General features: G+C 35.9%; 2 protein-coding genes across 2 annotated transcripts; both read left to right on the forward strand.

The window, feature by feature from the left end:
* The first annotated feature begins 2,461 nt into the window (after positions 1–2,461).
* LOC115954722 (protein PELPK2-like) lies at positions 2,462–3,329 on the forward strand. The gene has a single exon (XM_031072644.1). The coding sequence runs from the start codon at positions 2,539–2,541 to the stop codon at positions 3,043–3,045; it is 507 nt and encodes a 168-aa protein (XP_030928504.1). The 5' UTR covers positions 2,462–2,538; the 3' UTR covers positions 3,046–3,329.
* A 612-nt stretch (positions 3,330–3,941) lies between these two features.
* LOC115954721 (DNA-directed RNA polymerase III subunit RPC8) lies at positions 3,942–13,580 on the forward strand. Its single transcript, XM_031072643.1, has 8 exons — positions 3,942–4,239; positions 6,235–6,378; positions 6,462–6,557; positions 7,751–7,838; positions 9,423–9,507; positions 9,655–9,718; positions 9,820–9,909; positions 13,354–13,580. Exons 2-8 carry the CDS (start codon positions 6,268–6,270, stop codon positions 13,423–13,425), a joined length of 606 nt encoding a protein of 201 aa, XP_030928503.1. The 5' UTR covers positions 3,942–4,239; positions 6,235–6,267; the 3' UTR covers positions 13,426–13,580.
* The last annotated feature ends 7,385 nt before the right edge of the window (positions 13,581–20,965 follow it).

Consider the following 20,965-nt stretch of genomic DNA (forward strand, 5'->3'; position numbering starts at 1 on the left):
AAATATATTATTTTTTAAAAAAGAAACTTGCTTTATCTTTGATATATGACGAAGCATAGTTAAGTAAAGTTGTAATCTAATTTTTATTTTTTTTAGAGAGAGAGGGGGGGGGGGTGTTGGGGGGAGAGATATTATTTGATGTGTGGTGGAGATTGATTTACAAAAGTTAAAGTCTCAAACTTTTATGGGAGATTAATCATCATTAATGATTTAACACATTTGCAACATTTTTTTGGAAACTTTTTAGGGTTTTAATTGGGTTAGATTTCTATTGGTCACGTATTTTGGAGGCCTTGTTAGATATGAAAAAAAAAATGCTCAATGTACTAAAAATTGTCTCAATATGATATGATAATGACTGTAATTGATGAATTTTTTTTTTTAAGAAAGTAATTGATGAACTTAAACAATCTAATTAATGAGTGTTTGATATATATATATATATATATTTTTAATGATTGGTGACATGTTAGTTTTTAAACTTATACTAAAATTTGTGGTATCATTAGCATCACTCATAAAAAAAAATAAAAAAAAAAGTTCACAACCATTTAAAAATAAATAAATTGGGCCTTTATCAATGGGAAGTGGGGCTTTTTTCCAATGAGGTGGCTTTAGGCCTAGGCTTTGGGCTGGCCCTAGTTCATGAATAAGCTCATAAATATGATATTCAATTCAATTATATATAATAATATTATATTTTTATATGTATACTTGTTAAAAAATATACTTATATACATTTGAGATTGAATTGTACAAATTTATAAATAAGTTTATATGATATCAAATTATCATTTGTAGTTTATTGACCATATAAATAGTTTATTCATGTTAAAAATTCTAGATTTGTGAGGGTGTAAAAAATGTTAGTCGTGTTCAAACTATATAGCTCACAAATAAGCTTGAGCTTTGACAAGAAAATGAATCAAGTTTGAATATATAATTTTATTTGGTATTTAGCTTGAGCTTAGCTGTGTTCCAAATAAAATTAAATGAACAAACTTGATCATTTAATTCTTAGCTTGTTTATAACCTTAATTTAAACAATATTAAGTTTGCAAAGTCTATTTTCATATGGAAGAGAGTCATGTTTTTTTAGGTCCTTACAATTTTTTTTTTAGAATGTGTAAATTTCAATTTAATTTTAATGAAGGAATGAGGATAAAACAAATTCGGCAGAGTGGTGTATTATCAAATTGTATGTTTACAGTTATAATTATCATTTTTTTTTTTTTTTTGGTTATGACAATATATATACACACATAAAAAAAATAAAAAATAAAAAAAGACCATCAAAAAAGAAAAGAAAAATAAATAGTATTGTATAAAAAGGTTATTTTCATTTTAAGTTTAAAGTTTTTTTTATTTTTTATTTTATTTTATTATCATTATTATTATTTTTTTTTTTTGAGAATAATGCGTATTGGATGGAGATGCAGTTTTTTTTTTTTAGAGAGTTTCAACCTATGGCGTCCGCTCTTAATGATAGCTCTTTATAATCAGACCAAGACACCAATCAATTTTTGGTGTAGGCGGAGATTGAATCCTAGATTTCTTATACAACCATCAGAGACTTTACTAGTTGAGTTAAATGGAACCCACGATAGAGATACAGTTTTTAAGTTCAAAGTTAACATGCTAAATACGTTCATAATAACATGGAAGTAAGATAAGTTAAATGATTTTTTTTTTTTTTTATAAATTTTCAAATTTTAGATTTTTAAATTTATATGTCAAGGCACTTTACACAAATTAATATGCAATTGAAAGAACACTTAGCAAAAAATTAGAATACATTTAAAATTTAAAAAATATTTTCCATCAAATCAAATTAGAATGCAATTAGGACATAGGAACAAAACTGAAGGTGTACGCAGAATCTAATTTGAAAGCTTTCAATTCAATATATTATATAGACAGATATGTTATATGGAATAAATAACATATCTTTGGTTGACCTCCAAGTTTAGGTGACCATCTATTCTTGGTCGAGAATTAGCCAACTACATATTGTCTAAATTCCACCATAAATAACAAAATTCTAGACTTTTGAATATTTTGATTAATTAATTCTGCAGACTCGATTTCCATCTTCTACAAGATATATCCATTTAGTGAAAGACTATATTTGTGTCACAAGAAGTCATGGTCCATTTGGACAAGTAAACTTCCTAGTCGACCCCACCACATACCAATTGGTCCAAAATTAGTTCAATAACTCATTGATATATTTTGATGAGCCATAAAACAGGTTGATCTGATTTCATAAAGGCGAAAATCAATTTGCAATTTTTCATGCCGTATATCTTTCTACATTAGTAATTACTTAGTACTAGTTTTGCTCCAATTTGCCTATCTTGGAAGGTGAACTAACTGATGTTTCTCCCTACAACCACATTTTATCAAACTCACAGTCCTCAAAATTTAGAATTTGGTCTCTTTAAATACCACCGAGTACAAGTTTTCTTCAATTAACATCACTTGCAATTGCCAATAGTGCCCAATAATACAAGTGAACTAGCTCCTACCATTTAAACCATGGCTTTTTCTAAGCATTGTTTTCTTCTGTCTATGATCGTAGCATTGTCACTCTCAAGCATCGATGTGAGCCTCGCGGCTCGTTGCCTTTTGGACACACCAGTTGCTCCACCCCCAGCATTAACATTGCCTACAATCCCATCTCTGCCAAAGGCCACATTGCCTCCTCTGCCATCAGTGCCCACACTACCTAAAGCCACATTGCCACCACTTCCAAGCATCCAAGTCCCATCTCAGCCAACATTACCAACCACCACATTGCCACCATTGCCTACCAACCCATTGCCAACACTGCCAAATCAACCAACTCTTCCCAAGTCCACATTGCCACCATTGCCAAGCACCCAAGTCCCAACATTGCCAACCTTTCCCAATGTTCCCAAGGTGACACTACCTCCTCTCCCAGCTAATCCATTGCCCACCATCCCAACCACAATTCCTTCGATCCCTACCATTCCCACCACAATCCCAACAATCCCTATCCTATCCCCACCTCCATCAAAGTGAAGCACTATTACACTTGTCCTTGAGAATTGATATGCCACATTTCTAATTCCTCTTTCTTCTAGCTTTGCTTGGATGATTCTTTGCACCATTACTTGTTTTACTTTTTGTATACGTTAGAATGTATCTGGGCTCTTTATCTTTGTCGTTTTTTATACAGGCTAGTTAGTTTAAGAGATTATGATGAAGTATTATTTGTGTCATTATAGGGGTCATTGGATATGTGAATTTTATTATTCTTGTAATGGTTCATGTGGTTATGAATATGATTTCTTATTATTTATGTTGGTGAGGAGCTTCGAATTGGCTTCTATTAGATTTTTACTTTCATGGTTGAAGAATTTATATCAAGAAAGAGGATGACTGCATAAACTAATTAAATAAATCTAAAAGAAACAATTAATGCTAAAAGTTTTATAACTCAATTGACATTCGAATTATGACGTTTAGGGTTTAAATTTTAAATCATCTTCTCTAATTATTGAATTATTTAAAAAGAAGAAAAAGAAGCAATCAATAAGATGATTAGATGAACAAATAAACACATAAAAAGAGGAAAAAGAAAAAAGAAATCTATATATCAGGGTGCAGAACCTCTCATCTAATGCAATGATCCATAGACGTTTTTGAATACAATGTTGACCTGTGATTTGAGAAACTGAGTTCAGCAGCAAAACAATGGTAAAAGTACACCATTATATTGTTAATAATAATAATAATAATAAAAGGTAAAAGCCTTATTGTTATATTCAAATGGTTGGTGCTTTGTTAATTTGCCGGTATGTTTTTCTCCTTTGTGCCTTTATTATCATATATGATTAAAATTTAATTCACACTTTAAATTTATTTGGAAAAAATGCCTATAAGCTCCTGAAACTATAAATTTTTTTATTGACTAATTTACTCTCAAAACTAACACAGCTACCAAATTAATACTCTACCATCCCATCCATATATTTTCACGTTAAAACACTGACGGAATAGGAGCACGTGAGATGCACGAGTTCCTTAAACCCTAACTAAACCGCATACGACAGAAAGAAGAGAGAGGAGGAGTGACCAGAGGTCTCACCGGCGGAGAAGAGGGAAAGAGGCGGTAGAACAAGAACCACCGCAGATCGTCTTCCCGTTGTTTCGCCGCCATTATCCCGGTGGCGCCTTGTTGGTTCCACCGTGCCATTCCCCAGCCACCACCTGGTATTTTTTTTCCCCTTTCTTACGTATTGTTATTTAAATCCACAAAGAATTTTTTTTTCTTTTAATCTCCATGTGCGAATTTCTATAAAAGAAACTCTTGGTTTGGTTTTATTTTTGGGTTGGGTCTCTGTGAGCTTGTTTGTTCGATTTTCTGAGTATGCTATAGAGCTGTTGCTTTGGAGTATGCTGTAGAGCTGTTGCTTTTAAGTATGCTATAGAGCTGTTTGATTAAATGCCTGAGAGATATATACAACTGTTTGATTAAATGTTTGCATCAGCCAGTAGCAATTGCAAAAATGGAAAAACCCGCACTACAGATAAAGGATGTTAGAAATGAGGACTCTGGTCCTCAACATTTAGCTACCAGAGAGATTATTCTCATATTTGACAAATATAGCGATAAAAATTAGCAGCAATTTCATGTTTGAAGTTGGTGAAAGAAAACAACAAATACACAAATCTTCCTGAAAAAAATATAATATGTGTTAGGGGAAAGGATTCTCCCTGAATTTTTCAGAATGTTTACTATTAAACTGATTTTTTTGTTTTTGTTTTTGTTTATGCATGTAGGATTATATATTATGGATTAATTTCCAATAGATGGGCCTGAGTATTTGATATTTTTTCACAGGTTAAATTCCTTCTATGGTACAAAAAGATTTGTCTAGCTTAATTGCATTTGATGTTTTTGAATCAGAGTTCTTTGCATCAGAATTGTGTTGGTTTGGTTAAATTCTCATGATACAAACCTAGAGGGAGAGTGGCTAGTGACACAACTCTTAAATTGGCAAACAGTACGTTTTTTAATAGAATGAGTGAGTGACTTTTTTTTTAATCAAAAGAACACACAAATGGAAACTTTCCGTTTTCAGTTTCTGTTTGTGTGTTTGTTTGAGTTTTCAGTTTCCGTTTCTTGATCTTGCTCTCCTACTCCCTCTTTCTCTTTCTCTCAATTTTCGGGTTGGGGTAGGGATTTTGGTGGGTGGGCTCTTTTTTGTGTTCTGCTGTGCTGATACAGGGAAGGGGACAACACCATTTGGGTTTGGGGTTTTTTTTTTTTTTTTTTTTTTAATTAACGTTTTTTTTATAATATGAAATAAAAAATAAGAAATAAATTAAATACTAAATATTAAATTCAGCCCAAAACGGCAATGTTTTGGGGGGACTTAGTGGATGGCAGTTAAGATTACTAAAATTAAAAGCAGTGAAACTTAGAGGGTGACTTTTGCATTTTGGCCCAGAAAAACCAGTTTCTCCCAAAAGTTACAAACTCAATACTGGTGGCACCGCCCCACTCCTCCCTCAACGTTACAACACCGCCGCCGGTGTCTCACATTTTATCCTCTGAAATTTGCTTTGATGTTTGCAATGGTAATAGTGAGTGTCACCTGCTTCATACACTCTAAAAAGTCGGCTGTAGTGTCATTCATTCATTCAAATCTACGATGATGGTTTTAAAAATAAAAATTTCTTTTACATACATTAGAAATTTAGATACTTTAAAACTTTTGTCTTTTAAAGTTTAAAACTTGGCTTTGTTGTGTCGTTTGGAACTTGTTAGAGCTTGGAAAACATGTTCCTTTACTTATGTATTGAACAATGGAAAATGCTGAAGTTACAAACTATGTTACAAATTCTTTTACAAACTGCTAATGTGGTGAGTGGTTATTGGGAAGTAAAAAAGTGATGTCAATAGTGAGTTCAAATGAGAACTAATAAGAATTTGTCATATCTATAGTTTGTAAAAATGTTTTTAAAAAGTTTGTTTTTGTAGCATTACTCTTGAATTATTGATAGTTGTTTGCTAGTACATTAACTAATCACTTATTATTTAACTGGGTATTTGAATGCTTGCTTACAAGGATGGTAACAACTAACAACTAATAATAACAGCAAGTTGTGCAAGTATATTTTCTATTTTGCTTCTTTTTTTGTTTTTATAATTTTTGAGTCTATGTAATGTAACATAGCACTTCCTTCTTCTTGTTGATTCAGTTTTGGATTACAAAATATTTGTACTGGGTCCAAATGTTCTACCTTAGCCGAATTGAGCACACATTTCGCGTGCCACCTAGTCTCCTTAACCTTCCTATCGAGGAAGCTATTAAGGGAGAGCTTGAAAAACTTTTCTTAGATAAGGTAATTGTTGGACTTGTATCATTGATTTATTTTTATTATTGCCGATTCTTGAAAGGCTTTTTGATTTATTTGTGATAATGAAGGTTATTGCAGACTTGGGGCTCTGTGTTTCTGTTTATGATATCAAATCTATTGAAGGTGGCTTTATCTTTCCCAGTGATGGTGCTGCGACCTATACGGTATTCTTAATATTATACCTCCTCTTGTTTCTTTTTATTTTTTCTTGTTCTATAAAGTGATTAGTTCCATTTTACCCAGTTTTTTGTTAAGCATTAGTATCTTTCTAGTTGATCCAAGTGTTTTGGCCTGTATGTGTGCTAGACTTAATTTTGACTTGTAGAGGGATGTGCGTAAACTGGCGTTACATGTTTGTGAACTGGAATCCTTGTGTATGCTCTGCATGTGCGTTTTTAGGTACCTTTTCTCTTTTAATAAATTCCATTACTTGTCAAAAAGAAGAAAAAAGAAGTCACATTGCAAAAGTCAATTGTTGTTAGTTCTATTTTCTCTCTCTCTCTCTCTCTTTTTTTTTTTTAATCCTCTTGCCTGCGTTTGTTCAGATTGTGGGTAAGAATGTTAGCAAAGATTTATGCCAGATTTGATTTCTCTGATTCTACACGTGCAAAGTCACATACTCAAAGAGGGGTAACAGGTAGTGGAGGGGGGCTGTGTTTGTGAGACCCTTAACTTTGGTTTGTGATGTATTAATTGTCATAGGGAAAATTAGCTTATCAGTAGGTGTGGAAGGTAATATCTCATTAAGTTGTTAAATGAGGCCAAAGATTCTTGATGTAGTCCTTCTTGGGAACGAGTCTTAAGATTTGACCATGTATTGTGTCATTGTTCACAATCTTCATAAGAGTAATAGCTTTTTAGTAATTTTTTTGTCATAATTTTGATGTGTGTGTGCACTTATATATAAAATAAAAAATGATTAAATTTTACCCTATCTGTCAACCTACTGTAACCCTCTTTTTTCATATACATGTCTCTGTGTGTGTGTGGACTGTGGAATGAGTTTTGGGTTCCGAATTGTAATTTTGCTTTCAATTTTGTCAGAGAAGACAAGATGTGCTATTCTTGATCAATGCAAAGCTTTTACTAATTGAGTGTTTAGATTTCACTTCATTGTTAAATGAGTCATTTATGATTCTGATAGAATTTTTGAAGGCCTGTTTTATTTTCCTTAGCACCTTTTTTCCCTTCTTCAGTGGATTGGTGATGGTGGTGGTGTTTGATTATGTACAACTGGATTTCTTGCCCAACTGTTTTATAAGACACAATTGGTTTATTTGCTTGTAATGGACATCTCTACATTGTAATGTCATTAATTATAAAACAACTTGATGATCTTGTTTTTATATTTGGGCAGGTTGTGTTTAGACTGATAATGTTCCGTCCATTTGTGGGAGAGATTATTGCTGCAAATGTTAAAGAATCTAATGCCACTGGTTTACGCTGTATGTCTTGTGCTTCTTTTACTTATTTGACCATAATGCGACTAGTGCTCTGGATCTCTTTCTTTTTTTGGTTTAACTGTTCCTTCTATTTGGTACAAGTATTATTTTATTCATCACACATGCTCCGTGTGAATAATGTGCTCTTCTTTTGTGCTTTTGGTGGATCTGGGGCTAAAATTTAATCTCCTAGTTTCATCCTGGCATGGAAACTAATTAATCCAGCTAATTTTGATCAACTTGTATTGGGTCGTAATTAGTTGAGAACTCAACTGGTGAGTCATTTCTTCTTAGGTATGACTGTTATGAGGTTAGTTGAGCAAACCTCTATTTTCTACGAAGGTAACTTTTTGTTTCATTCGAGTTTATCAAGTCATGAGCTGAATGCTCCTTTCAGATATATTTTTTTCCACAGGTATGAAACAGTGAATGATGGCAGTTTTAACTGGTTGTGGAGGAAAAAATCAATACCTTATTAGATTTTATTTCTTCTTTTTTATCTTTTTTTTTTTTTTTTTTTTTTTTTGAGTCTTCATCTATTTTCCTACCCAGAATTCAATATTTTTTGGCTGATCTAAAATATTTGTCCACTTGTGTGTACCCTAGGTCATATTAGAGTCCTCTCTTTGATGAAAACTTTTTCCTCACCCCTAGATCTTGATTAATGAATGGTAAGTGGCAAAAAGGGTGATATATTCTGAGCTACATCTATGGCTATTAAGACTAGTCCTGTTGGCTACTAAGATAACATGGCCCCAATCATTGAAGTATTATTATATTCTTCTCTTCCTATTTTGGTTCAGCTGCATAAATTCTCTCCTGTCATTCCACTGTCATGGGGCTCCTTTTCATTTCTTAGTTTTGTGGCGAACCTCTCTCTCTTAGGGCGGGGACTGTGGTTGGTTGGAAGGGTTTAATAGAGGCTATTACTCCTTTCATACTAACTTCTTTATCACCTTTTCTTGTCTTTATAAAAACTTCAAGTTGGTTCATGATACTCTTGTACAGTAGTTTTTGTCACAGAAGATTAAGACATTGCAACATAATTTAATTGATGGTTAGGAATTTATTGGTGATAATAGTGTGTACTGCATATATCCTGTTGGTTTCTCAAACCTAGTTATCATAATTCAACCTTAATGAGCCCAAATTAACTTATTTAGAAGCATGTTTATGAATTCAGCTGAAGATCTTGATCATGGCTTAAGAATTGAGAAACCATTGCTTGTTTTTTTTGGGCTAGTCTGAGTTGTAAAGAATTTCAGCAACTGGCTTGACATTGATAGGTTGTGATCAAAGCTGGATACTCTAAATTGTTAGGGCCAGGTTCTCATTTACAAGAATTATGTAATTGGTCTTTTTCTTATCAAGTGCTACTGATGTAAAACTTTTTTGCCAATGAGCTCCAGCTCAAATGACACATCCTTTCCTTATAAGAGTAAGTTGAGGAGTGAGGTCATGGGTTAAGACCCACTGGGTGCACCTATAACTCACCAATAATACTTTCCTCATCTCTCTCTCTCTCTCTCTTAATTAATAAAAAATGCTACCTGGTGCCTGGATACTGATGTTGACTCTAAATGGCAGTATCAATTGGATTTTTTGATGACATTTATATACCTGCTCATCTTTTTCCAAAGCCATCGAGCTTCAAGCCAGACTCAAATAAGAAGTAAGGTCCCTGCTTGGTTCAATATTTGATCTTTTTTTTTTTGAATGCATTACCAAATCCTGCATAAGTTTGTTTTAATCATTTTATGACTCATCTTTAATCAGTATGCTTAATGATTAACCATTTACACTATTATGACTACTGCAGGGACAAAGGCACATGGGAGTGGGAGTATGATGAAGAACCATATATTATTGATGGGATTGATGAGGTTCATATTTGCAATGCTATTGGTCGTTTGACATGTTATAGCTATTGTTCAAACATATGAAAGTGCAGGGTTTTTCTAACTTTTGGTTTTAAACATGGCAGATCAAGTTTCGAGTTCACAATGTAAGTTATCCTCCAATTCCAATTGAGCAGCCAAAAGAAGCAAAGCCGTTTGCCCCTATGGTGATTACTGTAAGTTCATCTACTGAATCTCATAATTTGATTGGCATATGTTGCAACTTCCTTGATCTCATACTAGTGTTGTTAAAAGCGTACTTAGGCACACTTAAAGCTTGAAGCTCAAACCTTAGGTCTAAACACTTTCACTTGGCCAAAGAAACTTGTATAATGAAACATGCCTCAGACATGCTTTTTTTTGGTGATTTTTGAAGCACCCAAACCACCCATAGGTGCTTTTTTTTTTCATCTAAAAAATATGTCAAGCATTAAAATTAATTATTCAATCTTGATGGAAATGATATGGAATGTTATTGTTATGCAAACATTATTCTTAAGATGGTGTATAACACAAACAATTTTTGTTTACATATCAAAAGACATGAACAAGGATAATCTATTATCTTCTGCCTTTTGGTCTTTTACTTTTGGATATATATATTAATTGAACCATATACTTCATTTCTATCATAGCTCTCACAATCATGTATTTTTATAAAGTGCAAAAGAATTATAGAAAATATTCCATATAAACTTTATATGACTAGATTATTATGATTTTTCCATTGAGAATTGTTTTCAAATTTACTATATAAAATTTTTAAGAAATTGAAATAACTTTTATAAAATTTGAAGTCACAATTTTGTGCAATTGCACTATCCATTTGAGCTAATAGGCAAAATAGACAAATTTTGTGCAATTGCTCTATCTACTAACAACCCCACAACGCACCCACATAAAAATTCCAAATTCTCAAAATAAAAGATTGATTAAAAAATATGTAAAAAGTAAAATTGAAATTCCCTAAAATTAGGACACATTTTGTACTTAAAATATAACACTTGCAGATACAACTTAAAAAGATTATATTCTGTATTAAAAAAAGAAGAGCCTTTGAACATGCGCTTTGGCTATGTGTGAAGAGGTTAGTTATACATTATATTTATAATGTGCACTTTAATCAAGTGTGCGCTTGAGGCTTTGTACCTCCACTTGACACGTTTACCAATACTATCTTTTAATATTATGTCTATATAAAATTATAAGTACACAATTATAGAAAGCCGCCCTGTCAAGATTGCTAAGGCATTAGCCATTTATTTATTTATTTTAGTGATCCAATCTATTCAAGTGGATCTACAAACCATAAATGCAAGACTCTTTTACTTAAAAGAAAAATTAAGAATATTTTTCTTTTTTATAAATTGGTAGAGTCAAATGAGTAATATCTTTGGTTATTGTGCAATGTCAAATACTTTCTCATGTATAAGTAAAATCATTATGCCTCTTTTTTTTTTTAAATATTTTTAAAGAAGCACAAAATTTCATAATTTTTCACATTGTTATCTTTCCTCTTGATAGGACTACCTTAAACTATTAAATCACAAAAATTATTATAAAAAAATGATTATTAAAGAAGAGATGTAGAACATTCGTAAAATGGAAGATGAAATTAAGAATCAACTTGCCATTTTGTTAGGTTGGTATTAGGATTCTTAGAAGGAATCAGGTATCCAGTCCATGTCAAAAAATAATAATAACAATAAGCAGACTTTATAGAAAATTTCCTTTTAGTATACTCTAGCAACTTTAGGTAAGGCAGAGTTTGGTTTTTTTGGTGAGGGGGGAGGGGGGGGGGGGGTGATATGCTATGAAGCACAAGTGCGTTTCTAGATTTAGGTGCGTGGCTCAGCAATTTTTGAAAAAGTAGGGTGCGGGGGGTGCGATGATTGAAAAATTATTAAAAATATTTTTATTTTTATTTTTTATATATTGCTAAGCATATTTTTTCATATTCTATAAACATATACCAAATTTAAGAGCAATAGTAGATGATAACTAAAACATGATGTTCCTAAATTAAATACAATCCACAAGTTTGAAACTAAAACAATGAAATTAGAATACAGGGAGGGAGCAGTGATGGTTTTAGTTTTTTTTTTTTTTTTTGGTTTAAAGATGTTTTTGCACTCTTCTCTTATTTATTTATTTATTTAATAATTCTTACTTGAATTTTGGCCTGATTCAAAGCTGGTATCGGCTTGAATTAGCTAGTATCAAATTGAATCAGCCGATATTAGCTTGAATCGACTGGTTTTGGCCAGCCGATGGGAACCGATTTGACTCAAATCGGCGTGAATCCGGAAACGAAAAAAAAAAAGCACCGACGCGTGGGTAGCGGTGTCGCTCACCACACCCCACGTCGGGTCACGTCAAATGCAGGTGCGGCACCCCTGTAGCCATGTCAGTGCTTTCCTGGGTACTAGTAGAAAGGTTGATAGATGAGTCACCTTTACTCCCACTCTACAGAACTCTAAATGATATTTTTACCTCATATGGCTTCTCATTCAATTCTTTTGAAATTTTGCCCTCCTTCCTGGGAAGCCTGAGCTGTTAGTGAGATACCACTTTAGAAGAGCTAGAATTCTAGCCTTGTGTTATGACTTACAGGCGAAGTGATGGTCTCACGTAGAAGGTTTCTATGGGGGGTAGGTCTGCCAAAGGGTAATGCATTTATGTAAATGGATGACAACCTATTAATCTTGATAGGATGGTATCCTATCATGGCTTATCAGTATGTATATACATACATCCATAAATATGTATGTTTGGCTGGTCTTTATCTGTGTTGTTTCAATTACAAACTTATACGAGATCCTTTAGAGAGCAGCATCAGCTTAGGGCTGGATTCTGAAAGTTAAGATCTGAACTGGTATAAGACAAGCTGCTACATTCTATACATTAATGGGCAACTCCCTTCCAGTATTTCTCTTTTCTTCATATGTTGTAATAAGATAAATTTTTCTATCAGTTATCAAACAAAAAACCTTTTCTGTCTAATAATATATTCAAAACAGAATGGTGGAAGGTTTTAAAAAGGGTTTCTATTTTGAAGGGTAGTATCTTATGGTATTGTTATTATTTTTATTGCTATTGTTGTCATGACTTTGCCTTCAACTTGTCATGTATCAGAACTATAACAAGGTTACTTCTAATTTAAAACATTGATAATACAAGTACTATCGATGATGTGAATACAACACGCATAATATGAACTCACATAATTGCATTATACTTTTGTAGGGCATCACTCGTAGAAAACAATATTGTTTGTGCTTGTGAACAGTTCCTATGTATGTCTGGTGATCTAACATGAGATGAAACTATTTGAATTATTTTATTATTACTATTATTTGTTTTAAGGAGAAACAGATAGGGGAATAGAGAGAGAGAGGAGAGGGGGGGGGGGTGTGTTGGTTGTCGTGGCAAAAGAATATGCTTGGACCTAAGGTAGCTCCTCAAACTGTCGAGCAGTGTCTCATTACTACATATGCTTGGACCCTCAGGTAGCTCCCCAAATTGTTCAGCAGCGTCTCATCACTACATATCAATCGGTTTCATCTCTGGCACTTAGAATGCTCATCTTTATAGGAGTCTAATTAATTTCTGTTTCTTAGGGATCAATTGATGAAGATGGTTTGGGCCCCGTTTCATGGTGGGTTGATGCAGAAGAGACCAAGGAATCTTAAGCCTGTGTGCTGTCTTGCAAAGGATGTAAAACTGGCTGAGGATGGCTCTATTGCAAAGGGGGAAGATGGTTGTAGAAAATAGAAGCTTTTTCTTGGTAGCTTTCCTTTTTATCAAAAAAAAAAAAAAAAAAAAAAAAAAAAAAGAAGAAGAGAGAGAGAGAAAAGATACTAATACTGGTTTAGCTAATAAGATAATGGTATTACTTTCTTAGTTTCAGATTCAAAATTAACTTGATAGAAACAAGTGAACAACTTAAGAGGCCTTATCAATTCAGCACAATGGGGCATGATCAATTCGTGTTTGCGTGTTAGGTTCATGTTGTGTCGACTCATGAGTATTCGATTATATGGGTCAACACTAAATTGACATGTTTATTAAACGGTCAAGATTCTTCAACCCTAATACAATGTATTTATTAAACAGGTCAATCGTATCAACATGTTTATCACATTTTATCAAAATGGGGAAAAAAAAAATAGTATTAACCAAATGAATATGAAAAACCAAAAAAAAATAAATATTTTTAATATAAAATTCAAAACTAACAAGTAATTGCATCATAAATAATCATTCAAAACTAAAACATATCTTAATATCACAGATAATCATTCATAATATGTTAAAGAAAATAAATTACAACCACTAATAAGTTTATATACTTAGAATTTAAGGGTTATATTGGTAAATTATCATTTAAGTAAAATGGGCAAACAGATCAAACGAGTTCCATGTATTGGGTACTAACCTAACATGTTTATTAAACGAGTCAATCATGTCAACTTGAATATGACACTAACCCATTAAACTTTAACTTATAACCTGCTAATTTCGTATTGTGTCGTATTAGATTCGCAAGTCGTGTTTAATTTTGCAACCCATAATCAAACCTGTAAGATTCTTAGGGAAAACACTGACTTATTGAACTCATATTGAAAATGTGATTTTTGTTAAAATTTATCATTGGGTTGGCAATAAAATTATCACTATTTATTCTTTTATAATTGTTATTTTATGTTAATTTGGGGATAATTTATTTTGGATAGAGCTTATTTCCAAATTGGTTTGGAAGCACCTACTTCAATTAATTATGTGGCAATTCATACAATATTAAATCACACGTATAATTAAATTATTTGAACAATCTACATCATTCATTAATCAGATTATGTGACTCAAGTATACACGGATGGTCATTTAAATTGTTATATAGTAAGTTGGAAGAAGTTTGTCGTATCTTAAATCACATAAATCAGTCCTCATTCTAAATGTTATAGGGAAAATTAATTTTGAATTAAAAGAGGAATAGAGGATGTGATAAAATGATATTTTTGTCTCCCAATTATGATGCATACCACGTTGCACCAGTGTCCTCCCAATGAAACAAACTTCCCAATGATAAACAAATTAAAGGATGCGCATAAACTCTCCAATCTCTCTCTCATCTATTGTGTTAACTTTGATTTCGATTTTACTTTTATTTATGGTTTTAATTTCTATTTTATCATTCCATTATTTTTAACCTCTATTTTATCTTCTCAGTTTTCAAAAAATGTGCAAAAATCCTCATTTCATTTATTATCCAAATCTGAAATTTTACTCATTTGTCCAACACTAATTGGGATGGCACATGCCTTGCATGTGCTGCCCTTTAAGTGAAAAAATTATGATAGAATTTCAATTTGAAGAAGCATGAAACTATGTACTTAAACTTAGAGTAGCTATTTAACATATGAATATCTGTTTACTATGAGGTTGCATTTGATACAGGAAAATCCACATTATCCCGACATCTAGATTCCTAAAAATATAATGCTTGGCAATCTAGATATTTGAGAATGTAATTATTTATATGTTTGGTTTGATTTGGAATCTAATAAAAATTTTGAGAATCTGAAATGTTTTTTCCAAAATATCATTTGATTTGTAAATACAACATTTAGTCTTTCTTTCTTTCTTTCTCATTTTTTTTTTTAATCTTTTTCCAAATAAATTATGAGAAACAAAATATAAACTATAAATCATGAAAAATTCAATAAAAATGTAGTATACCATATTTTTTAAATGACATGTAATTGTCAATTTATAATAATAATAATAATTTTTATTTTATTTTATTTCTATTGATTAAAGGATAGGAAGAAAGGGTGTCAGTCTATACAAAATGTAACTTTATCCAAGCGTGGGAATGTGGATATTTACATTTTTAAAAGAGAACCCACATTCTAACAAAAGGGTATTGAGAGGGTATCTAGATACTCTCGTATAATTTGCAACCAAATATGAGAATTTTTCAACATTTCCAAAAATCTTAAAATATTACGTCATATCAAACGTCACCTAATAGTTTCTTAGAACATATTTGCTAATGACAATATCATCATCTTCAATGGTAAGCAACTAAGTTTTGGTAATACATTGTCACAATATTTAAAGTTTTGCAATGAATGATGCCATCAGCTACAATTGAAGCTCTTCATCAAATAACTGCAACCATGCAAAATGAAGATTTTGATATTCATACTTCTTCCTTTATTACCTTATATTTTATAAGTCTAGCAACAATGTTTAGCTTATTTGGCTTTTAATGAACACATTTTTAAGGAAGAAAAGAAAAGAAAATATATATATGTGGGGATCGGCCCAGAATAACAAGTTGGCTAGGCCTTGGACCTGTCCGAGGACGATTCTATCCGAGGAGACGTCGCGGCTCATAATCCCTGCCCAAGCCAACTGGGGCGAAGAAAACACGTCCGAGGAGTAATTCCTCCTCGAACATTTCAAAGTCCAGATCAATGATGCATCCTAGTTACTGTAGCCCTCACTCCAAACACGTAAAAAGAAAAAAGGCTCAAAATATCCCAGTAAAGGCTGTCACCACCACATTAAATGCACCACAACTACTCTCCTGGCCGCATTAATGAAGAGAAGACCCCTGAACAGTGTTACCTTGGTCACTGCAACTCACAAAGAACTGGTAAGGGCGTCTGATGGGACAGGTGCTCAAGTGGGGGTTTGGATGATCAACAAGTGTAAGGCCCAGATGATAAAAGAGGGCCTATATCATATGTAAGAGTCCCCCAAAAAGGGGGGACGGAAAAAAAGAGGGGAGAGAAGAGAGAAAAGCAAGAAGTCATTGTATGAAAGCATGTCCATGAGTAAAACTTCCACTTTCACATCCATTTTCTTGATTCACATTTCTACACCCACTAAGGACATGCAACGAACCGTCTGAGCCAACTGGAACCGAGTTCTTCAGCCCATACTCTACAAACTTCATTGTGTGGGGCTTCTTGGGCCAGGACCTGATCGTCCTGGACCGGGTTAACAAAAATCGTGTCCCTACAATTGGCGCCGTCTGTGGGAAGAACTAGGGTATCAGCTAGCACAACGGTCAAGCATGGCAGAACTAGGTCCACACCAGAAAAATCCTCACCAGGCTAACTCCCAACAGACACAACCCATTGAGTCCCAGAGGCAAAATAACCCTGCCAACCCAGGCAGCAGAGGGAATCGTGAGGGAAGTGTGCATACTATCCAGACGAGCCAGAGTCACACTCAGATAGGTAGTCACATATCCTAGAGGCGAAATAGTCATCAGGCCATGCAGCGAGAGATAGATGACCTGAAAAGGATGTTATGATGTGTGCAGCGAAAACGATCTCCCTTTAGCTTAGATGAGTCCTCTAATGGGGAGGATGCGAGTTACCGACGAAGGTCAAGGACCCCCCCAAGTGAAACCTTTTCTTACGAAAGGGAACCACGCCCTGTACGAAAATATGAGAGCCCATCTAGTAAGGGTTCGGGAAACGATGCTATGAAGAGGGCGCTAGACCAGATTTCAAGGTCACCCTTCATGTATAGAATTGAAGGGGCTAAGCTGCCTCGACGCTTCAACCAACCAGCATTCGCCATCTATAATGGCCGAGCAGACCCGGTAGAGCACGTGAGTCAGTTTAACCAAAAAATGGCTATCTTCTCACAAAATGAAGCCCTGATGTGCAAAGTCTTCCAATCCAGCTTGGGACCAATGGCGATGAGGTGGTTCAACAGCCTGAAGACAAATTCCATAGGCTCATACAAGCAGCTAACTCAAGCTTTTTGCTCCCGCTTTATTACAAACACCAGAGTCCCTCGACCCCTCAGTTCGCTATTGTCCTTATCCATGCACGAGGGAGAGACCCTGAAAGCGTATTCAGATAGATATTGGGAGGTGTATAACGAGTTAGATGACAACCATGATGATGTTGCTATCAGCACATTCAAAAGCGGTCTCCCCACCGAGCATGGCTTAAGGAAATCCCTCACTGGTAAACCAGTTGCCAACGTTCATCAGTTGATGGATAGGATCAACAAGTACAAAAGGGTGGAGGAAGATCAGCTGCAAGGAAGGGGAAAGGAGAAGGTCATTCCCCCCAAAGCAAATGATTTTATGTCGGAACGATATAACCATAACCAGCCGAGAAGAGATTTTTCGCGACAGGCTGGACAGAGTAACACGCAAACGGTGAATGTCGTGTTCAGGGAGCCAGTACAACAGGTGCTGGAGAAAGTAAGGAACAAGCCATATTTCAGATGGCCAGGAAAGATGGCTGGAGACCCTTCCAAATGTAACCAGAACCTGTACTGCCACTATCACCAGGACCATAGGCATACCACTGAGGATTGCAGGAATCTATGGAATCACCTAGATCAGTTGGTCCGAGAAGGGAAGTTACGTCATCTTCTGCACCCCTCGAGCGGCCATCCCGGTCAAGCAATGCAAGAGCCTCGAAAGAATGTGTCATTAAGACCCCCCACCGGAACGATACATGTCATCCTCGCCGCACTAGGAAGAACTGGGCCACCCCTCTCTAGGGTACTGTCTGTTGATCGGCTCCCCTCCGAGGACAGGCAAAGGGAACCCAAAAGGTCAAAAAAGGGAAGCTCTTTGATACTAGGATTCTCGGACGAGGATAAGAGAGGAACTATCCAACCTTACGACGATGCCTTAGTGGTTACGTTAAGAATTAGAGGCTTCGATGTGAAAAAGGTGTTAGTAGACCCAGGAAGTGCGGTAGAGATAATGTACCCTGATCTATACAAGGGACTGAACCTGAAGCCGGAGGATTTGACAGCTTATGACTTCCCCCTTATCAACTTCGAAGGGAAGACTGTTACGCCAAAGGGGCAGATCAGACTACCTATACAGACTGGATCGGAGGTGGTGGAGGTAAATTTTATCGTGGTCGACGCTTACTCACCCTACACTGCAATAGTTGCCAGGCCATGGATCCACGCCCTGGAAGCCGTATCCTCCACACTTCACCAAAAAGTAAAATACCCATTCAGAGGACAAGTAGAAGAGATTCGTGGAGATCAGGCCATGGCCAGGTAGTGTATGGTGGCCGCCATCTTACATCGGTCCCATGCCGAGTCCTCGGCCCCTGAGAGCTTATAGCAACCAGCCACATTGGCAGGGCAAGACGATGGATTAGCCGAGGAGATAAGGTGTGAAAGTTTAGATAAATTCACTGTCAACAACGATCCGGAGAAATTTTTCCAAGTCAGCTCCGAGTTGCCTTCTCAAGAAAAAGAGGAACTGGTCAGATTTCTCAGAAGAAATGTCGATGTGTTTGCATGGGACGCCTACGACGCCCCGAGAGTTGATCCTAGCCTTATTTGTCACCACCTGAATGTTAACCCATCTTCCACTCCGAAGAAGCAACCATCTCGACGCCCCTCAAAGGAACATGCTAGTGCCGTAAGAGATGAAGTGACAAAACTGAAAAAAGCAGGGGCTATTAAAGAGGTCTTTTACCCCGAATGGTTGGCAAACACGGTGGTGGTAAGGAAGAAAACAGGAAAGTGGAGAGTCTGCGTGGACTTCACGGACCTAAACAAGGCGTGCCCAAAGGACCCATTTCCCTTACCTCGAATCGACCAATTGGTGGATGCAACCGTGGGTCACCCTCGAATGAGTTTCCTGAACGCCTTCCAGGGCTATCATTAGATACCCCTTGCGTTAGAAGACCAAGAGAAGACAGCTTTCATGACGCCCATCGAAAATTATCACTATAAGGTGATGCCGTTTGGACTAAAGAACGCAGGGTTAACCTACCAAAGGATGATGACCAGGATGTTCGAGCCACAGCTGGGCAAAATCATTGAGGTTTACATAGACGATATGGTTGTAAAGAGTAAAATGGTGTCCGAGCACGTGAAAGACCTTGAAATAATCTTTGCTATCTTAAGGGAGCACAAGTTGCGGCTCAATGCTTCCAAATGTTCATTTGGGGTCGGGTCTGGAAAATTCTTAAGGTACATGGTAACCTACAGGGGAATAGAAGTAAGTCCTGATCAAATCAAAGCAATTAACAGCCTACAGGCTCCTCGGAATCCGAAAGAAGTGCAGAAGCTTACTGGCATGATCGCAGCATTAAACCGGTTCATATCACGATCAGCGGATCAATGTCGACCTTTTTACCTCTTGATAAATAAGTGGAAAGGGTTTGAATGGTCGGAGGATTATGTTCGGGCCTTCCAGCAACTTAAGGAATACCTATCACGACCACCCATCATGTCCAGCGCTGAGGTAGACGAGGTACTGTTCGCATACGTCGCTGTAGCTCCCCATACTGTAAGCCTGGTACTGATACGGGATGATAATGGGGTGCAGCGACCGGTTTACTATGTGAGCAAATCATTACATGAGGCCGAGGTGCGATACCTACCTTTGGAAAAAGCAATTCTGGCGATAGTACACGCCACACGAAAGCTCCCTCACTACTTTCAGGCGCATACGGTCATCGTTCTAACTCAGCTTCCCCTTCGAGCGGTGCTTCGAAGCGCCGACTACACAGGAATGATCGCCATGTGGAGTGCGCTTTTGGGGGCCTTTGATATTAAATATATGCCCATATCCTCCATTAAAGGTCAGGTCCTCGCAGACTTGGTCGTGGAGTTTGCTGAACCCTCTATAGAAACAATAACCGAGAAGAAATACATGGATGGAAAATCGGTTGGTACAATTTCAGCAGAGGGGACCTTGCACTGGAAGGTCTACGTGGATGGCGCGGCCAACCAGAGAGGATCTGGAGTTGGGATTGTTTTAATATCGCCGGACGGTGCTGCCATTGAAAAATCACTGAGACTTGGGTTCTAGGCTACGAACAACGAGGCCGAGTACGAAGCCTTACTTCAAGGGATGATGATGGTTCAAAGAGTGGGCGGAAGGGTAATAGAAGCATTCTCGGACTCTAAATTGGTCGTTGGCCAAGTGATGGGTGAGCTGGAAGCTAGAGATGCTAGGATGCAAGAGTATCTAGGACAAGTCAAACGCCTACAGTCGAGTTTTGAGTCCTTCAATCTGACGCACATTTCCAGGAGTGTAAACACCCATGCAGACTCGCTAGCCACTCTCGCCACGTCCTCGGCGCATAATCTGCCGCGAATGATCCTTGTCGAAGATCTAGTCCAAGCGAGTCCCATTAGAAGAAACCCGGCCCAAGTCCATCAGATCAGAAAGAGTCTTAGCTGGATGGATCCCATAAAAAACTTCCT

Source organism: Quercus lobata, chromosome 8, assembly GCF_001633185.2.
Source record: "Quercus lobata isolate SW786 chromosome 8, ValleyOak3.0 Primary Assembly, whole genome shotgun sequence".
In the NCBI taxonomy this organism is placed as follows: Eukaryota; Viridiplantae; Streptophyta; class Magnoliopsida; order Fagales; family Fagaceae; genus Quercus; species Quercus lobata.